The following is a 22022-nucleotide window of genomic DNA, read 5'->3' as shown; positions in this document are numbered from 1 at the left end:
TTCCTTCAATAGCTTTAGTTTACCTGGCCATGAATGGGACAGTAATTTCAATACTGTTGTAGGCAACATAGGTAGGGATGATAGTAACAAAAGATTTAATGAATACTCTTGCCCCACTGCTGGCAAGAGATCAGTTTACCTTTTAAAAGAAATGCATTAAAATACTTTTTCACATAAAACTCTGCTGCTGCCATAACACACTTGTGGACAGATTTGCATTTGATGGCTCAGATTCAATTAAATGTTACATCTTTGTGGTTTTGACTGAAACATTAAAAGGATGGTGCAGTAATGCACACAGGCTTTCAGCTCCTGAAACACAAAAAGCTCATACTGGTTTATTTTTACTTCTATGAGTAAAAGTATAGCAGGTATTGAGCTTCTGTGTACACAAGAAAGCTGAAGAAAAAAAGTTCAGTGCAACTTTGGGTTAGGAAGCTGATAGAACCTACAGTAATTAAATAATCCATTCTCCACTACTGTACCTTCAAACCTTTGAAATGTCATTATGCAAGGTGTTTTAACCAAACTGGTTATATTTATGTAGAAGTACCAGAATCTAGAATTTATGTCAGCTCTTTTTTACAAAAGATAAATACACAGGGTCAACTTGGTATATGACTAGCACTCATACAAAATCAAGTCATAATCAAATAATGGTAGGCAGCATATGTTATTGTATTTTCAAAGCTTTGTCTAACAAAGAAAAGACTTGAAAATACTTAGACCAGGTGCACTTTGTCATTACCCTGATATTCACAGAGGTTAGCCATCAGTCTGAGCAAGTGCAGAGCAGGCACAGATGATGTGCTCCTTGTATTCTGCTAGCATGGAGTTTTGGGACATAAATCCTGCCACTGATATTCAAGTTGGTAAATTCCATCTAGTTTTCCATATGTCTGTACAATGAGAAAGCATGACAGAATATATAAAAGGGAGGGCAAAACATGAAGGGCAGAATAAAATCTTGAACTCTTGCAATATTTAGGCTCAGTCTCTGTTATACCACAGATTTCTGATATATTCATGATCAAGCTCCTTAGCCCCTCTATATATAAAGATAATTGCTTTGTTCTGCATCACAGGAGTATTTCCTGATGTGAAGACTAAATCCATTAAAGACTGCAAAGTTGTTCAGATATTACAATGAAAACATTTCTAGTAGATTTCCAGTTACTCTTGGCATAGCTCAAAACAATTTATCTGAGACAGCCACAAGGCTGCAAATTGGAATCAGTAGCACAAATAAAAAGTAAGTATCTATTTACTAAAACTTAAATTCATGCAGAAACATTATAACAGTTTAATGTCCTCTGAAAATAAATAACCAAAATTTAACAAACTGATTTTGGACTAGCTAATTTTTAAGAGTTAAAAAATTAGTGTTTTCCCATGAATAATATGCCCTTAAAAAGTTTATCAGAACTATTATGCACAAACAGCCTTTCCTTCAGCTTGATGCCTGATTTTGTTTTGTTTCAATATACTTATTTACACTAGCAGTTGAAAGGAATTACAAACTTAATAAATACACTCTGTTGAATGTCTGCTAAAGACCAACTTTGCTTCTTTACCTATTTTTAAAATATGATTACTCTTGCAAGCTTCATGGCCAAAATGAATTGTTTGTTTCAAATCAAAAAGAAAAAGTAGGTAGCTATGAAAAGATTTTAATATTAAATGTACAGATAAGAAGTCAAAGATATTCCAAAGAACAGAGAAAGTATGAGAATATGCTAATGTATTAACATATTAGCAAAGTTCAGGGCTACCATATCCAGGACCACTTATCTATTTGGCCAAAGAGCTCATTTTGAGTCACACATGGTAAATATTATCAGATCCTCCTGAAAGTCAGTCCGTTTGGAATTCTTTAAAAATAATTTTAAAAATACCCACAACTTTTTCTACCTACTTGACTTTTTCCTGTCTCAGTCAAATGCTATGTTAAAAACAAGCTAGTCCACAAATAACAGGGGAGCAAGATCTAGAGAAATTATCTCATGAATGTTTGTGTGTAAAAATGATAGGAGTGGCATAGGCCTTCCCTTTAGAATTAACACAGTGATAAATATATATTTTATTCAATATATACACAATAAACTATGAATTTTCATTTAATATAACCCAAGTGTAGAATGTTGTATGTTCAAAGGCATTCTAAATGAATGTTGTATGTTCAAAGGCATTCAAAAGGGGTTTGGTTCAATATCTGCTATGATTTGAGTCAGACTTCCACATCCTGTAAGGCTGCTTCCAGCTGCTGCTCCAGAAAGGCCTGGATTTTCTGGAAGCATGATGCAGATCTCACAGATGCACTGCAGCACCTCAAATAGCACAAGTCATCTACTTATGGACAAGCAAATAACTTTTAAAATAGTGCAAGAATTAATGTTAAGATAAGAATATCTTAACTTCTCTCTGAAAACCTCATTTCAGAGGTTCAGACATGCAGGGATAAGATAGAAAATTGATTATGACCTGCCTTGGTAGATTAGCTCACATGGCTTGCTTAGAAATTTTTTCTTTGATGCAGATGGTGGCTGATAGTCAAAAATGGCCACTGAATAGGATGGTGACCATTTGTATTTAATGGTTTAAGTCTCAATTAACTTGAAATTCAAGATTTGAAATATTATCTGGATCGGATGCTTCTTTTTACCTACTCAAGCTGTAGCACCTTTCAGGAAGGACATATGGATTTCCCTGTCTAATAGATTTCCTCCTATGTGTGCTAAATGGATAAAGTAACTTCCTGGCTACTAGTCTACATTACTAGTTCTCCAAAGCACAGCATTTTCAGAAGAACTGAAAAATATTACTGTTATTTTGGTGTAAGAGTTGTCTCCCTCATTCTTCACAGAAGTCACAGGGGAAGTGCATCTATTAGAAAAATCCCAAATCATTAAATATTTTGACATCTGTTGATGGTGAGGTCTTAAGGGTTTAATAGAAGAATGCCACACTAATACTGAAAGATGAAATTCCTTTATATGGGTATAATACACAAACATCAGGAAATTTTAAATCTTTATAGAGCTTAAAAAACTAATGCCAAGAAACAATCCTCTTTATGACATATCTTAACATGACATGATATGATGTTACTTTCCAGCACTTGTCTATGATGTAGTAAATGTGGTGGGGGGAAAAAGAACATAAGAAAAAGAGACAGCTCTCTACACATTGCCTCTCTGTATAGGCAAATACTGATTAACAGCTTACAGCCAGCAGGTCTAGCTCCACAACCAACCTCAGAACATTCCACATTATAGTTCAGCTGTGAATGAACTAGAAATCCACTTGATTTATACCCGTTTCATGGTAGGCTATAGAAATACTGTTTGACTGAAACAATGTTGTTTTAATCCATTTTTCATCCTGGTTTATAAAAAAAAATCAAGCCTTTTAGTTCTTTCTCTAAAAGGGAAAATGTTATTTATTTTTTAGCTGATGAGACTATACTAGAAATATATATTCTACCTGCCTGATCAGGTTTCAGTCACCTTCTGGGTGAGAAGATGAAGGGAACAGAGTACTTCTGGGAAACAAAAATACCTAGGATGATGGCTTGCAGTGCCCATCATTCCCAGGTAGCAAAACAACTGGGGTGACCCCAGAAGTCTATTAAGTAAGAATTCATCTATCCTATCCTTCCCTCTTTGAATAAGATGAACATGTAGGATGAATGAAAATGAAAGTCAAAACAATTCTATATAAAGCCTCTGGAGCACAATGTGGGGTCTTTTTAGTATTCATATTGTCCTGAATTTTCCCACTTGACTCTGTTCATGCTTAGTCATTAATTTTACATACAGTTTCTTTAAAAGTGAACTAAAGCACCATGTTGGAAGAAGATCTGATTGATTAACCATTCATCTCAGTAGAAAAGTCAGGAACATATCTGATTTCCATCAGCTCCATATTCACACAGCTATAAAATGAGATGTAAATTGCAATAGATAGCAATTTCAAATAAAATGTGAAATTTTTTATGTAAGAGTATATGTTGGATGAGAGAGTTGAATAAGAGTACTTTGCAACATATATATAACTGTATATTCACTCTGTGCCTTTCCTTTGCTTTTTGGGTAATAGGTAATAGGATTATGTACCTTGAAGTTTAAAGGTGTAGCTAACAATGACCTATGAACACTATGAAACAATTGTCTATTTATAGGTTACTGCCTGCAATCAATATCACCTTCTGTTTAAGTTAATCAATGTTGTCTTTAATTGATTAGCTTGGGTTGAAAACCTGCCAAAGTGCTGACTCCTGGGCAGGTGGATAGGGAACTTACTTATTGCTGTTTGGTTTCCATGCATTGTAAGATAATTTCAGTATTTATCCATGGTCAATGAAATATGAAACAAAATAAATCTTTAACGTCTGTTTCCTCATCAAGTATTCCAGGTAAAAGACAGATGAACTAGCAAGAGATGTTTTAAATGTCTACAATAGAATCTAGGTTTAAAAGCTAAACTATATCGGATAGTCTGTCAAGCCAAAAAAAAAATCAGTAAAACAAGTGTCTTTAAAACTTGTGAGCTGGTAAAGCTAGTAAGGCTTAGGGGAAATAAAATAAAATGTTAAAATTAGTGTGCATAGAGAGAGCCAAGCTCTTTCTAAAATGTATAAAAATTAAGAGAACCTATTTTCAGAGATGTATCTTCTGCAACAGTAATGAAATTCAAGGTGGTGCACACAGATTAATGTTGTTATTTATTATTATGTATATAATTTCATTGAAGTGAATAGCACTGTTCACATGAATAATAAGTGCATGACCCTGACATTAATACAAGGTGTTACACAGTGAAGTCAAAAAGCAGCTGAAGTTTAAGGCACTAATCAAAAGGAAAATGAAGCATTATGTGTTACTGCAAATAAAAACAATGTTGAACCAGCAAATATTTTATGAAGACTGAACAAAAATAAAATAGAATCAGGTGGACTATCCAAAGGGAGTTGCTAAGGCAGCTCCACTAAATGTCACTGAGGGTTAGACACCAATATTTTAACGGTGTCTCACCATTAAGACCATCACTAGGCTGAAAATAAATTTTCTTTTGAGCATAAGAAAGACTAAAGAGAAGAGCAATGCAGAAAGCACACTATCCTTTAGCTTCTATAATTGAACAGTGCATGTGCATACGTTTTCACCAATGCATCAATTTGTTTGTCAAACTCTGGCATGCAGAGAAGAATCAATAACAAAACAGCAGCTATCACTCCCCAGTGGGTCACTACAATGGCTTTGCTCCGTTCTGTTGTCTTTCCCACATGTTTCTGTTACCTCAAATAACTACTCTTACCTAGAGAGGTGCTAGAATAACCCAAAGGACAACAGTCACATTGCAGAGACAGTCTTGTCCTATGCCTGCAGTTAACCAAAACTGTAGAGACTGAAACCAGTTGTCTTACTGATCTTTAGAAATTTTAAAAATGGAAAATTTAATGAAGAAACCTGAAAATGAGACAGGTAAAAAAGAAAAATGCAAAATCTATCCATCAGATTGCTGAAAGTCACATTTTCACAAGACATGTTATTTCACATTGGCAGACCTTCAAAGTGCTTCTTGACTCTTAAACTGAATAAAAGAATTTTTATTGGCAAATTAAATATAAATGATTAGTTTTTTTGCTTGTTTGATTTTTGGGTTTTTTTAATTTCCTTTTTGTTTGGTTTGTTTTTGTTTTTGCTTTTTTAATTCAGCCTAATGGAATAAGAGGCTAAGTGGTCTAAAAATCACAGAAATGTTCATCTCCAAACAAGTCAGTCCACTGTTTTGTCACTGCTGCTTTACAGAACCTTTCTATATTTCTATGGGTCTAGAATAGTCAGCTGTTTGTTTCCATAAACAGCCTAGCTAAGTAGCAGATGTTTCCTTGGGCAGTTATTCAACATATCTAGAAAAAAAATCCCTTTGCCTTCCAGGCTTCTGACAGCTTTGTTTCCAGCTCCTGACTTCTTTTCCCTGCTGAAATGTTCAACCTTTATAGCAGGCCTGTACAACAGGTGGGCTGTGGGTCTCTTGCAGTTTGAAAAACCATTTGTTTGGCCCTTCAGCTGCTGAGAAGCATCATGTACTGTTTGATTTGCCCAGCTGCCAAGAGGCAGCAACAAGATGTCCAGCAGAAAATGCATATCTCCTGGCTTGTCACTGATCCCTCAGAATGCATGCACCTCCTAGTCAGCCAGCAGCCACATGGCTCCAGATCATAGACACACATTGCCTTGCAGGTCAAGGAAGTGACATATTAAGAAATATTTGGGATATTCAGAAGCAGTACTTGGCAGGGGAGGAGGTGAAACAGAGGTGGAAGGAAAATGAGAAAGCAGCAATAGAAGGGAAGCTGAAACAGTGTTGAAATGGGTCGACAGAGAAGAGGGAATATCACATGCGAAAATGAAAATGTATTTTCATTCTGCAAATGACCTGATACATTCATTTGAGAATTCTGGTTCTATACTAAACCCAAGCACCTTTCTGCTAGAAGTCCCATGCAATAATAAATGAGTAACAACAAATCTATAGTACTTACTAAGTGTTGATAAAACCACCATAACTAACGAGCAAGTGTCAATTGAATAAAAATGCAGAATTTACAAGTTGATACATATAGAAAGACATTTAGCAGTTCCAAGAGTTTTAATAAGGAAAAAAAGGCAAGAAAAATCTTGGTAAAATGTATAAAGAATCATGTGCTTTACTTAGGTTCAATCAATTAATACTTTAGAGAACATATGGCCATTGTTTTACATGGCATTATACAGATGGATGACCTCGTCCTTAGGCAGCTATGGATGCAAAATGGAATCATTCTTTTGATAAAGGGGGACGTGGAAAGGAACAGACAGAAATGCAGAGATAGGAGACAGAAGCTCTAAGGGAAAGATGCAATTCTTGAAAGGACTCTAAAGATAAAGGAAATATACTTAGCACTGGTCATCACAGTCAATATCATGCAGAAAATAAATTAAGAAAAGACAAAAGAGAAGACATATGTTAAATGTGCTGCAAAGAATAGTGATATCTCTGGAAAAGAAATACATGTTCTGTCATTTGAGTATATTGATAACTATTTATAAAATATCATTAGTTAATTTGAGAGTAGCCATGCACTGGAAAATGTACCCTCTCTACAATCAGCAGCCAACAGTAATCTTCTCTGAGTCTAAAAACATGAACTCATAAAAATACTCAAGATTTTCAGAAATTAGGACAAGTCTGATGTGATCAAAATTGGAAATAAGGACAGAAAATGTGACTGAGGGAGTGACTGAGACTGGCTAAATACATACATAGAAACATAGAAACCAGGGCACTGGAAGACATTGAGAAATAAAGTACTGAAAGTGACTGGCTGACAATAACTGCAACTGAAGCTGGGGGACTGAATTATTTACATTAATAGACAAGAACAGAACCCAGTAGTTGAAAGTACAAGGAAAGAGGGGAGACAGAACACGAGGCAAGAAAGTCAAGCAAAGTCATATTTTCAGAGGTTTCTTAGAAGGAAAAGTCGTGGTGAGTGACTAGACATGAGCCATATAGACAGAATGTTATGAGTCAGTATCAAGACATCAGGATCTTGATTAGCAAGAGTATTAGGCAGAAGAAGTCAAAACTTTTGGGGCTGGAATTATGACTGGATATGGAAAGAAACTTGTCGTTGAAGGTGTGAGGAAAAAAAGATCAAGAAAATTTGGTAGTTGTTATTAACGGTGATAGAAAACCCAGAGATGAAGGTGAGCCAAGAAAAAGAAAGCTTGATGGAGACACTGTTACAGGTGATACAGGTTGCAAGAAAAATGAAAAGAAGATTCTGTGCCCAAGAGCACAAAATATATCCCAAAATTGTCTTTATCTCAGCAAGTAGTTGTAAAACTGCCAGAGCAAAATGGTCATTTCTTAGGCCACACTGCTCATATTATGGTATTACAGTTTATCAGTTGCTTGGTTAGCTTTATCATTGTGAATTTTAAAATTCAATTCCATATGGTTTCAGATGTTGTCTCACAGTGAAACTTCTGACTTTGTAGTTTACTTGTTAAGAAGACGGCCCTAGGAGAGGTTACCTAAGACATTAGTGAAGCAAAGCCCTCAGCTGTTAGGAAATGCCAAAATTAAGATTTAATATATGGAAGTAATTTATATAGTAATTTGCAACTATTCTCTAATGCATGATGTCTAATTATGGAAATAGTATCCATAAACCAAGTATTACATAAAGCATTACAAGACACACTGACCACTGAAGATGGAAGAAAATATTGGATAGATATCCCTTTATTCACCTATATTTTTGTCCCCCGCACTGAATGAGACAAGGTACTGTGAAAAATGCAGTATCTAATCACATAATTAAAGATCGTATCATGACACATACACAGACAGTTGAACAAAGGTGCGGAAGACAACCTTAATTCTACCATTTCCTAATTTTGGAATGCTTGACTTCACAGCCTTGATAATGGCCTTTTCCAATAAAGTTTTTGATCTTATAAAAAATATCATCACATATTTCCACACGCTTTTGTCCAAGATTTATATATCAGAAATAGAACTGTGTGCAGAAGCTTCACAGAACCACCAAAAGTTCCTTTTCATTGTGGAAGTCCTTCAGATAACCATCTTTCAAACACAAATATAAGAAGCAAGAATCAAAGACTATCAGTTGCTGAGATTATTATGGGGATTTTGCTTGTTGAAAAATAGATTAAGTAAGTTTCAAACCAATGCAGAAACAATTTAGGTTATGTTTCAGGGCAAAAGACTAAAGCTGTAGATAAGCAATTTTTATTAATGTGGAGGGCAACTACAGGGCAGCTTCCCCCTAATATTTGGGCAGCGAAATGCACACTTGCAATGGGCAAATTTAAATCATAATTTCTTTCTTGTGCTTGTTCAGCAGCCTGCAAAGGAACCTCAAAGATGAGCAGTGTGCTGAGTTGCTGTTATTTTCTTTCTCTATTCCTGGATCTAGTCAACATCTCTACTTCCTGCCTTGTCCTCTCTAGGAGGGAAAAAAGACAGATAGCCCTGAAAGGTTTTGTGAGCATGGTAGCTGAGTAGGTCTTTTTCTTACACCAGGAAGGTATAAACTGAAACCACTTAGCATTATACTTAACTGAACTGTTAATATGAGCCTGGAGGAGAGGTGGAGAACTAAAGAAAGGAAGATGTTGGTGGGAAAGGGCTTAGAAAAGGTAAGTTCCTTTTGCTGAGGGACAGAGAGAGTAGATAACAGACACATTTGAAGAATGGCTGATAATGTGCTAGAAGAAAAAAATAATACTTGCAGCAGAGTAAGGAACTGAGGTGTGAAAATCTGACCAATGGACAAGGAGGATAAATTTTCTGCTAGAGGAGAATGCACAGCTGAGGAAAGAACTGACTGAGAGTGAGCAGGATGGAAGAACTTTGAGAACACAGAAACTGCAAAGGGCCTCTTGCAACAAAAACAAACATTTGGAGTAAAAAAAATAGAACTGAGAATTCAGGGAACTGAGCAGGGTAAGAAGACTTGGGAGAAAATGATAGAGCTGATTTCAGGAGCAGCTGGAATGACAGCATGCAGAAGTTGGAAATTATTTGGAAGAAAGCAGAAAAGGTACAAACTGAGGCAATTGATAGTAATTTAAATAAATGGAAAAGACCAAAAATAGCAGCATGAAAGAGGGAAAATCTGATTAATCTTCCTCTTCTTACCAACAATAGCTTTGGGACAACAGCACAAAACCATTTGTGAGCAATTTGGCAAAAGGAACACATTACAGGAACATGACAAGGAAAGAACAGTCAATGGTGAAGATGGTGCAGAACTAGAATACTTTTAGAGGATTTTAGATGATGTGTATGATTGGTGTTTAAATAGAATGAAAATGAAGATACAGGACTGGGGAGGGAAACTACTGGGAGATAGAAAATTGGGAATGTGGGATATATAGGGGAAAAGAAAACATAATAATGTAGGCAGGCAAATACATGGTAAGTAACCAGATGGAGAAGAAAATTCAGCGTAAATAAGAAAGTAAAAGCGGCAGTAAATGTCATTGTTCTAGTGCTTAGTAAGAGGTCTGTTAACAAAACAGTATATAAAAGTCAAACATTATCTTTGTATGGTACCTTTTTGTGTGGGATGAGGGGGTCTTGGGAAACCGGATTGGGAGCTAGGCATAGGCATCTAGTGAACCTACAATATGTATGGAGAAGAGGATAATCTGCTTTATTATTATTTAAAACAGAAGCAAAGAAAACATTTAAAACCAGTGTCTTCACCAGTTCCTAATAGCTTATTATCTCTTTCTATTGCTCAAAAAAATACATAAGTACATCCGAGACCCAAATTTGAATTATTTATTATGACTATTTGTTAACATTTTATGGATATTGCAGCAAACTGTTACCTACTCAGTATTTAAAAAACTCAAACAACACCCTAAAATACCCTGCATTGCTTCTTTTTATAGTCTTGTATTCAAATTCCTTTTATTATTGCTCCCATTTTACAAAAGACTTTACATGCACTAAAAGTGAATCTAAATGAGTGCTACACGATGAAAAAATAGAACAGAACATACCCCCTTATTGACAAATGCAATTATCCTCTACGCTTAAATTAGTTCTATTCCTTACTCTTCAAAGTGATACTTAAAAATAGCAACATTAGATATAACTTCAAGTTGACAAGTATCAATTTATTTATAATAAATAGTAAACAAAATCTTTAGTTTTAATTATGATTTTCTTGCATAATTTTTCTTAAATGCTGAAATTACACTTTGTATTTCAATTATATCACTTCCCTACAGAGCACTGAAGCTTTCCCACCTTTGTTTGCTTAGTTATAAAACTACATAGCATGCTCAACACAGTAAATTGAAAAATGATTGTGGATAAAAAGACTATTACCCCAGGCATGCTTAGATACTGAGACACTGATATATTTTTGAGAGGAATAAGAAAGAATTTCCCTAGTAAGAATTTTTTCCCCAGAACCTGAAAGATGCAAGAGGTGGTATTATATGTTTAATTATGGGATATACTGTATAATAGAATATAATAGATATGTGTATATAATATTTCTTCTATGGTGCATAGTAAAGTATACAAAATATCATTTACAAATAAAATGACACAATTGAAATTTTGTATAATTGTGACAATATGGTCTTTGTTCCAAGAAAGTACTGGAAAATGTTTCAACTACTGGAAAGCTTTTGTAGAGTTTTGAAGATAAAGGGCCCTATGTGTACTGAGCATGCTTTATTCCAGTGCTTCAGGAATGAAGTGGTTCTTTCCCTGCAATTCTTTCTCCTCACTCCTGCCTACAATTGTCATGCTAAATACTGAAACTGGAACAAAATGCTCTCAGTGCTTCCCTCCCTGATATCCAGGCAGGAACACATAAAGAAAAGAAACAGAAATGTACTGAAACCAGTAGGGAATGTGAGCCTGACCAGAGAGACAAGGGAAGCAGACACTACAGATGGAGATGGGGTTTGCAACAGGGAAGGCTGATAACAGGGAATGTCAATGCAGCTCTTGAAATGACTAGGTAAGGGGAGGAGGCAACAGGAAGGGTCAGACAGAACCAGGGGGTCATGGAGAGAGAAAGAGCTTGTAATTAAGGAAATAATCAGAGTGGCATGAAACTAAGTTAGAAGAGAATGATGGAAGAATGTGAAGTTGGGGGAAAAAGAAGAGTAATGTAATGTAGAGCAAGGAAAAGTGTTACATTAGCATTTGACAAAAGGTGGGATTGGAGGGAGGAGGAAGAAAGAAGAAGGAACTGGGACAGATACACAGGGATACATAGCAAGGCGGACACAGAAAAGAGAGTTTATGGTGAAAGGAAAGCCTCCTTCCAATATTGGAAAGAGTCCAATATGAACACAAAGAGTCCTGACATTTGGCATGACTTGTCTGCTATTAACTGTTTCTTAAACTATTTCTGAAGCCCATCACCCTATAATGACTGATTTACATTGACAATATGTTCCTACAGTTACATTTGTGTTGTAGGGTTACATATTGCACTAGATCTGAAAGTTCTGGACTGGTGTATGATGATTGAGCTGAATATATTAAACTGAAAGACATGAAAATTGTATTTCTTGCTTCTTCTTTCCATTTCCTGAAAAGCCCTCTGCTTTAGTTATATGTTGAGAGTACAAAGTAGATACAGGAAATGTCAGAATTAAGGTTGCCTTTGCAATATGATTCAATATCACAATCAGAAAATATCATGGTCCAGTCTTGAACTAAATAATCATCTGTGGATTTTAGTTTTTTTTTTTAACGTGTATCACCTGGGACAGATGAATCAAGGAAAAGTCATTACTGGAAATGTCTCCTGTAAATCCTTGATTTCACTTATTGCAAAAATGGAAATATATGAAATGAGCAGAGGATAGCTGGGAAAGAATGCATAGTCATTGTTCAAAAGCTGAAGTGCTATTCCTATATAGTTTGGGATAAATCCTTTAGAATACACACTCTCCAATTTGTGTTGCTCATATTATAAATATCCAACTTTATATTTCAGCCTATGAGCAAGACCGAATTCAACAGGAACAGTGATTTGATTACACCTGCATGCTTCTGCCAAAAATGCAAATTATTCTGAAAAATGCAAATTATTCTGAAAAATTAGGTCTTTGATACTTGACAGTTAAGCAATATGTCATCTTAATCTGTATTTGACTCTGTTTCCCAGCCATCAAATTGGAATACTCCAAATTTCACCTCCTTGCAAGAATGTTCTGAAGATGGAGCAATTAATATTTGCAATGAGTAGAAGTACTGCAGCAACCAGTGCAGCAGCATGGCCTCCCAAGAAATTAGAAGTCTGTTTTAGCATCAAAAGAAGTAACACAATGTCTGGATTATAACAAAATGAAATAATGGCTGAATTCTTACTAAATTAATTATATCAAATGGTGCTTTGAATAATGTGCATGTTTTATGGGAAGGAAGGCAGAATTCTAGGGTAACAGACCTCATAACATGTATTCGCTTCCCAGGCAACATTTAATCTGGCATATTCCAACTTCTGTGTTAATGACTCTGCAGACATAACTTGCTTTAAATGTCTTTGTTTATATTTGTGTGTTTGTCTTTCATAAGAACTTATTGCATCTTTGGTATTTGTTTATATGTTCAATCCATTAAAAGCTTCTTGACTTTTTTATTTTGTTGTTACAGCGTCCTCGTGGCACACCAGTAACAACTCCTTGGAAGTTAGGAAATGTGATTAAATAACACACAGAAGATGTCAAATGATACTGTTAAGATGATTGACTTCAAAATGCAAAATAAAGGCAATTGAGTGTGATTACTGGAGCTAATCCTTTTAGGCTTGCCTCTGAAAAATGCACCTTCATTTACCATTGAAAACAATTGCTGTTTTTATTGCTTAGTATTCATGTAAGTAGATTTAGCCTGTTGATAAGAACAGATATTATAACATAAATACTATCTTCAAAATTTGCTCTTTACTAATATCTTGATGTTTGCAATGTATATATACATTTAGATTCACAGGGGAAGTAATATGGCTCTCTTTAGTATTTCATGTATAATTTACTCAGCAGATTTGTTTTATTAAAATGTAAATAATGGGATGTGGTAAATGAAAATTCCAAGATGGGAATAAACAGCTTATTTATTGTTAATGCTCAGAGTAGCTTATTGAAACACACCTTTCAGTAACTGCCACTGACTATTAGCTATGAAATTCTCATCATGCCTTGAATGTTACCCATTAGGTTTAGCCATTTGTACAGTTAAAAGGCTCAAGATGTTTTAAATATACCTTTAAAAACATCATTAGCTCAAATCAAACTACACATATTCACAAAAACTGCATTCAGCATGTCTGAGATTCAAAACAATACTGCTTCAAAATAATTATTCTTCTTTAATTGCTCTGTATAAACAAAAATGACCTATTAATTTAAAGAAAATCTATCAGCACAGAATGTATTCTCTCTTATAAACAAGCAAGATGAACTTGACCTTGTTTGAACTTGTTTTGATGTGGCCCAGATGGTAGGCTACATGCTTGAATAGCAGTCTAAAGCTGAGGAAAAACTCATATAGCAAGATCTAGATTTATAGCCTTTTGCAAATTCCTACCTTGTATTGTCCTTTCAGCATCTGTTCTGCCCCCGCTGCGGTCAGCTTCTATCTCTGGGGTCAGAGAGTCTAGAAAGATAGAAAGGTAAGACTGACACATATTTCATTTGATTCTTATAGCCCTTTTTACAACCTGTTACTCCAATGCTGAATTACAATACAATCAACCTTTGTCAGTTTTTTTAATGTTGAACAATGACTGGAGGCCAGGACAATTTTTTGTTAGACTGGGAAGATTAATGAGCAATAGATTTTTCAAGCATAAAGGGGGGAAGAAAAAAAGGAAGAAAAAAATTGACTTCTCAAGACAATAATATAAAATTGTCCTAGTTTGAACATTCTCTCCAGTGAGTTTATTTGCACATACTATATAAGGTAACAAAGCTATAAAGATAGACGTATCATTTGAATGAAGGAAAGAAAAGAGATTTTCCTTTTTTTCCCTTTCCATCGTGTTATCAATTTTTTATATAACAAGATTCTTTTGGCACTTAAATTGGAAGTTTATGGCACAGAGGCAAAAATTGGCTTCTTACCATTTAGGACCCTGAGACTATCTGTTGAAGCTGCCTGTTTCAGTGTTTGCTCTGCTTGCTCTCGTCGTTTAGTCTCAAATTCAAGTGCTTCCTGCAATTTCCTCTTTGCCTTCTTTTCCTTCTTTAGCCTTTTCTGAATTATTGCTGTGAAAGGAAAATAACATCAGTGCACTTCAGTTTGGATCTGAAACTTGGCTGCATGATGACCTATTAAGCGTCCTGAGAAACACTCTAACTGAGATGTTCACATAAATCGATTAATTACACAATAACCAGTTAAATTACTTGAAATTTGTTGGAATCACCCTGGAATATTCTAAATGCTACTGTTCTGTAGGACAGTATTAAAAACTGTATGTGGTATCAAGCAATGATTTATTTTTTTTTAATAAACAGCTGACAATCTGTGAATTTTCAAATCAGAAAACCTTGAAAACCAGCAATGGAATGTACTTTGTGAATCATCTGATGTAGATAAACCCCTGTCTCTGGAGGTGAGGGGGTTTTCAGAATTAATTTCACCATTTCTATTTCTCATAGCACAGTTAACAGACACACGGTGATGCAGTTCTTGCCTCCCTGCAGCTTCTCTTGCATAAGAGGGGAATCCATCTGCCTGGGTCCTGGGCAGCCCCCACCCTGCTCTGGTCCTCATTTCTTGGGGAAAGGCCCTGAGTCTTCTAACTCCCCTCCAAGCTCTGCTTCCTGCAAGCCATCTGATCTCCCCATATTTATTTCTTTTCCACATTTCCATTGTGTCTTCCCCTTCTCTCTTTCTTGCTTTCTGTTGGTGTCCGTCCCATCAGCCATCTAACCTTAAAGAACTCACAGCAAATCCTTTATGGTGCTGGATCCTCCAGTCAAGTAAATTTAATATGCTTTGTCAAATGTGAGGGAAAATGTTAGTAAAGAAATGAGTATTTTGAAATAAAATGTAGAAAGTCCTTATGTAGAAAAATGTTTTCCTTCAATTTCTTCAGCTTCAACTCTTTAGGAAAAGGGTGGCAAGTCCAGTATGGGTCTTCATCACAATTTTCTCTTCTGTGTCACCAGTTACTTATAACCACAGAGGTAAGACTTGCAGAATTTCTAACTAAAGGAACATATTGCAAGTTATGCTCCTGATGGAAAAGGGTAAAGTTGACCAATTGTTTCTACTCCATTAAACCAATGTGGACCTCTGAAGCAATCATGTAAAGGATAGCATTTTCTCCCCCACCACACCCTAAATGTTCTTATATAGCACATTCAGGGTTTTAATGGATGTGCATGTAAAAAGCTTTTTTTTCCTAAGATCTTCCTGGAAAATCCTTTCCAGGACATTCTGTTATTTTGACACTAGCTAAAAAAATATCACTAAAGAATTCTTTATATGCACCAGAAGAATTATCCTTACCAAACCCAGATACTAGGAACTGTTAGGTTTGCATGTCAAGATCTATCTAGCCCTATATCTAACTGCAAAGCAACCTCTGGTATATGCCTAGGAATGAAGGCTGGAAAACACAAAAAAATATTCCCACCAGTTCATACTCCCCAGGGACAGTAGACTGTGATGGTGGTATCATTCACAAAATGCAAATAATGAAACTTTTAAAGGGAACTGTCATTGTTATTACTCTTTAATTCATATGCTAAGAAGAACCACCTTTTAGATAATCTTGTATATTTTGTGCTGCCATACATAACTGTTCAGGCACAAAATTAACATAAGCACATATCCTGTAGTCAGAATAACTACATAATTTACATCCAAGACTTTGGAATTTTGGTTCTTTCTCATTTTGTACAACACCAACTACTTTACAGGCTAATTAGCTCATATTATCACAGAACAGCTAGCATCTATACAAAGGCTAAACTAAATACATTTTGAATCATTGCATGGTTTTAATGTTTTCATTATAAGTACTTTGAAAGTGATTGCAATAAATGAGAAGGAAACATATGTTGCTTTCTGAATTAAAATGTCATCATGGCTGACACATTGTAGATGTGACTACAGCAGTCAGAGCCAGAATTAGCAAACCCTTACTGTGTAGCTGCTCACAGAAGAGATATTATCCTACTTTCACCAGTTGATGAGACACATCCTACAGCCTTAGGAATCACTAATTGGAAAATTTAAAAAGAAGGAAGGAAACAGTACAGTAAATAAGCAGCTCTGCAGAACATACAGTAGCAGCCGTGAATCCAACAGTCCATAAAAAAAGGCAAAAATACTCATCTGTAGCCACTAAACAGAATGATATTTCACTTCTATTAACATGATGAGCAAAAGATAGATAGATAGATGTTGCCTAATGCTGAAGATACCCTTCACATGAAGGGTTTGACCTGTATATGACACAGTGGCTTGTGTTTCTATGCTGTAGCTTTTAAGTGTTTTTCAGTATTTTTATATGGTACCTCTTCACTTAGCAGGGAAGCTGGTACATTTCTCCCTTCTTGCTTATGCTTCCATTAAGACATGTGAAACTTTCTTTAAGACATGACACTTACTATTTGAAAAACTAATCGTAGGTAAAGGCTCCTATGCATTTTTCTGCCTTTAATTGAAGAATGAATTTTCACAATAATTACAACCTGGCCTTATTTTTTCTCTCTTACTTCGATCTTTTTATTTGAAAGAATAATCCATACTTTTCTTTCTTTGATACAGAAGTATCTAGCAGAGATAGTCATCCTCATTATATTTGGTTTGCTGCATACCACCATTAACTGTTCAAATCCATTCCTCTTTGGTCTGACTGTTTTCCCAGTGCAAGATTGTCATTAGAGGGATGCATATAGAAAAGCAGGTAATGCATCATGCTGAAAATAATGTTGCCAATTATTTCAGTAACCTGAAAACAATAAGGGACTATCCCATGTTTTTTTCTGACATACAACTTTGAGTGAAATTCATTTTGCTTAATTTTATCTTTTCAAAACACATATGTCTAGCACAGCCTTGTCAACCGTGTGACCTCTGGAGTTAAAGGGAAGAGAAAGAAGTCTTCACAATGCAATTGACTCCACCTACCTATCTGAGAACAGGCTATAAAAGTTTCTTTTTTTATTGTCCAGAAAGAGAACTCCTATTCATTAAAATGAGAGGCTTAATTTGTAGATGGCAAAACTAAAGATCAGATGGGTTCCCCCTCAAACCTTTTCTGTTTTGCATGTGATTGTACAACTGTAAAAAGGAACACATATTTGAGCAGTTGTGAGAAAGTTGTGAAGACTAACCAAATTACTTTACTCTTTTACCAAATTAATTTAGAAGTGTAAGTAATACAATTGTATTGAGCAGAATGGACCAGTTGTGGACAAAGGGATGACTCACTGCACAGGTGTGATAATTGTTAACAGCAATTGTCTTTCAAAATATGTTTTCATAAGTTGAAAAAAGGGTAATTAATGATGTGATAGTCCTCTCCTTTAATGGGTCAAGGCATGAAACGGGATTACATTGTGTACTTACTGCAAGCATGTTAGTTTAAGGCATAATGACATTGGCTGTGAATCCAATTGTTCTTGGAATTCTCTGTTTAGGTGGTTACCAGAAAATTAAACTGGACAAGAAGAGACTTCTAACTCTAGCCCTGCAAAAATACACATCTGACTTGTCATGGTCTGAGTTAAACAGCAAGGGATTGCCAGAGGTTAACTGTCTTGCAAAGTAATCAGGCACTATTAAAGGGTGAGACATACAGAGACAGAGAGATGAATGCATAAAAAAAGATAGAAACATGCTTGTAATACAAATAGTTACTGCAAATCACTCCAAATTGTCTCACCTTCACCATCAATGTAATTATTTAAAAATCTCTAACACGTACAGGCTTTACAGTGGGCTGATGTTAATGCTACAAATGCTACTAATGCTTCTGCTTCATCAAGAAAAACCTTCACTGTTACTTCTACAAACATGTATTTTACCTACTATGCATTATAAAGAGTTCGTATATTATCATTATCTTTATATTTATTACATACAGTTTGCCTAAATATGCACTATAAGAACAGAACAGAGTTCCTAAAAACTTGTAGATTCCTAAATTTGATACAAATTGTATTAAGTAGCTATCCCTTTTCCTAATGATCACGACCTACAAAGGTCTGTTACAGCACATAGGGTATTTATAATTGCTTTTGTATTACTGATGTAACAATATTCAAGAAAAATGGTGAGAAAAGGGAGGGTCCTTGCTCCAAGTCTCATGAAGACCCTATACAAAATTAGGCAGGTTATAAAGCATCCTTCATCGCAGTCAGCTGAGACCTAACATGATTTAAGGGAGGTAAAATTTTGATAAAACACAGTTGTTTGATAGAAAATTGTTTCCCAAGGAAATAAATAACAAGGTGTTTATGTCTGCTTAATCAAGGTACCTCTGTTCTTTTGCTCCACAGCCAACTGTTTTTCAAGTGTTTCCCTCAGTTCTCGTTCCCTGAAGAGTTCCATCTTCAGCTCTGTTTTCTCCAGTTGGACCTGTTTCTCTTGAGCTCTGGCATTGTCTATAGCAACCTTTAGTAGACCCTGTTCAGAGATAAAGTAGGATATTTGGAGAATGTTAGAACAGCTGACATAATAACTACTGTTATTTTTCCTTGATAGTGATGTGATATTTTAGAAATAAAAAAAAAACTTGTCACAGGATCAAAGTTACCTATTATCAACAGCAATTTTTAAGTGGAATTAACTTTTGAACAGCTGGACAAAAATTTGCAAAAAGATGGGAGTCAGCTTTTCTTAAAAAATGCAAACTCACCTCTGACTGTGCATATAATTCATGTGAAAAACATACAGAAATATGTTTACTCCTCTTAAGAAAAATTGGCAATCTCACAGTCACATCATACACAGAATTCAATCTCTAGTCCACCTCAAGCCAATGGAAATTAGCTAAAGGAGAAAGGCTCTTTTAAAGTCTTGCCTTTTTGCTCCTCATCCTTGTTAATTACTATTAATTTCAAATATTTACATATATCATTAAGGTTCCACGGACTATAGGTATATTGGGATAGTAAGGAAAGGACAGTCACAAAGCAGGAAGACATCTCTGCTTTAACAAGTCTGTGTCTTGATTTGTAGGATTATTATCTCACAGCAGAAAAACAAAGCACAATAATCTCTAGATTTCTTGACCTGAGATGGTGGATACAAACTCCACCTTTCTTTCTGTTGTTAGCGTATCAGGAAATAAAAATTCAGATTATTTTAAGCTTCCTTTGAGAATTCCAACTTCAAAATTCCTTCTTCCTTTACAAGGAAATCGGATGAGCCTGGCACAGCTAACAGCGTATTATTAATAATATTAACTAGATAGTTAGGGCACTGAGACAGGGCATCAAAATATAAGCAGAAATGTAATTGAAATAAATGAACATGCAAATATCCTTTTCCCTTTCCCAAAAGCCTGGCCATCAGGCTCTTGGGTCTACACCCAAATCTCTCCTACTGAAGCTATCATAATAAAGTAGATAATTAAGCATGGATATTCATATATGAACCTCCATGGATATGAAACTAACTCTCCTATATCCTAGGCAAGACTCCTGATAACTTAACCCTAGAGATAATTTGACCCAACAGAGATTTAATTACTGATATAAAGCAAAACAATGCCAACTAAAGAGACAGACTACTACTCCCCAATGGTTTTGCTAGGGAAACATTCAGCTAACAGATATAAGCTTCACACTCAAGACCTGGTTTGAGCACTACAAACATAAAACCATGATGCCCCTCTCCCAAACAAGCTTCCTCACCCCTCAGCCACACTTCCTAAATTGGATTCTGGGTTGCATGTTTTTTTCACTTTTTTTTTTTAATATCTCCCAAAGAAGAATGAAAAAAAAAGAAGCAAGTATAATGATGTTTGAGAAATAGAAAAAATAATTTTGTGTTTTGTGAGTCTCCACATTTATCCCACTAGTCTTCCCAGTGTCAATGATTGGTGTGAAATTTGTGTTCTTCAAACTCCTCTTTTAGTTCTGTTTTCAGAGCTTGTTATTTTCAGTACTCTTCATCCTTCTTCTTAAACCATTGCCTCAAATCTTGTATGTTCAGAGCTTAATGCTCTGCAGCTCTGTTACACTTAAATCTATTGAAGAAGCTGGAAGAACTCAGCATCTTCTGGCTGCAAGGCCCAGATGGTCAGCAAAATGGTATACACTAAATAGAGCTGAACCATGTTTGGAAATATGGTAACAATGGTAACACAACAAATGTCCTCACAAATATACTAAGGTTTTAGCAGTTTTCTTTTGCTGTTGTAAAATAGCTAAATCACAAAGGTCTTTTGGGTTGAATTTTAAACCTGAATAATTATTAGAGAAATACAAAGAAATCTACCTATAAAGCTCTAAGTACATATGTAAAGTAAAATACAATTTGAAATATTTGGGAAGTGTTTACAATCTATTTTTCAGAAGTTAATATTAATTTGAATTCTGTTCCTTTTCCATGGCCATGTTCTCCTATGTTTGGTACATTTGAATTACTAAGAAACTGAAGTAGGAGTTGTTTGTCAATACCTGCTGCTGGCTTATGCTTAAACTCCAGAGCATTTTAATCTCCTCCTATCCTCCATCCAAACCATAAATAAACCAGATCAAGAGAAATTACATGAAAAGTATTTGTTGATGAAAAGTGTATTGTCTAGTAAGTTTAAAGCTGCAAACACTGTCTTCCCAAATTCTTAAAATCTATCTTGTTTAACAATAAAATCAAGCCACTAAAGCAACTGCCATCTTTACTCAAATCAACTACATTAATGTACATGTTTCTTCTTCATCAGGAACAAACAATTAGTAACAAATGAGAGAGATCATTACATCAAGTGCCCTTTTAGATCACCCCAATTAAAACTTTAGTTTAGCTGTATTTTAATTCTAAGATACCAAATTCTAATTTTCTGCTCTGATTGCTCTTGTTGACTTATCTTTGAAAGATGTACTCTCGGTGCAAAGCCTAGAGATTATTTAGCAAGATGCCAATGTTGGCATCACTTAATGTGTCGATTGGTTGTATTATCAGTAGCAGTTTAAAATAAATTACTATTAAACTATTATTGTCCTTGGCTGAGAAAACACAATATTTTGGTGTTCTTTAAATATGAAACAATCATTATGAATAAACATGGAGAATAACACTAGAGTGTAACACTGATGTGTGTAATTTTATATTAAGAATTGCTGCAAAGTATGAAACTGCTAAAAGAATATTACATTTTCTATTGAGTTTCTGCACCACACTTCCTCCCCCAGCCTTTCCTTTTTTTTATACATGCTAACATAGCTAATGGTAATACATTACCTATTGCTGCTGATTATGTCTGAAAAATATTA

General features: G+C 35.2%; 1 protein-coding gene across 6 annotated transcripts in view; it reads right to left on the bottom strand.

The window, feature by feature from the left end:
* The window catches only part of DACH1 (dachshund family transcription factor 1), a 352148-nt gene that overhangs the window by 22007 nt on the left and 308119 nt on the right, over positions 1-22022 (bottom strand). For 4 of the 6 annotated variants that reach the window (XM_077173620.1, XM_077173621.1, XM_077173623.1 and 1 more), the window contains 3 exons: positions 19062-19209; positions 14685-14828; positions 14149-14217 (listed from right to left, as the gene is read on the bottom strand). In XM_077173620.1, the coding sequence (XP_077029735.1) occupies positions 14149-14217; positions 14685-14828; positions 19062-19209 (361 nt within the window). Of the gene's footprint in view, positions 1-10134; positions 10202-14148; positions 14218-14684; positions 14829-19061; positions 19210-22022 lie in introns of all 6 variants that reach the window. The other 2 variants (XM_077173622.1, XM_077173626.1) reach the window with 1 other exon arrangement.

The sequence above is a fragment of the Agelaius phoeniceus genome, chromosome 2 (assembly GCF_051311805.1).
Source record: "Agelaius phoeniceus isolate bAgePho1 chromosome 2, bAgePho1.hap1, whole genome shotgun sequence".
NCBI classification, from domain to species: Eukaryota; Metazoa; Chordata; class Aves; order Passeriformes; family Icteridae; genus Agelaius; species Agelaius phoeniceus.
Note: the sequence above shows the minus strand (reverse complement) of the source record. Positions and strands in the feature narration are given on the sequence as shown.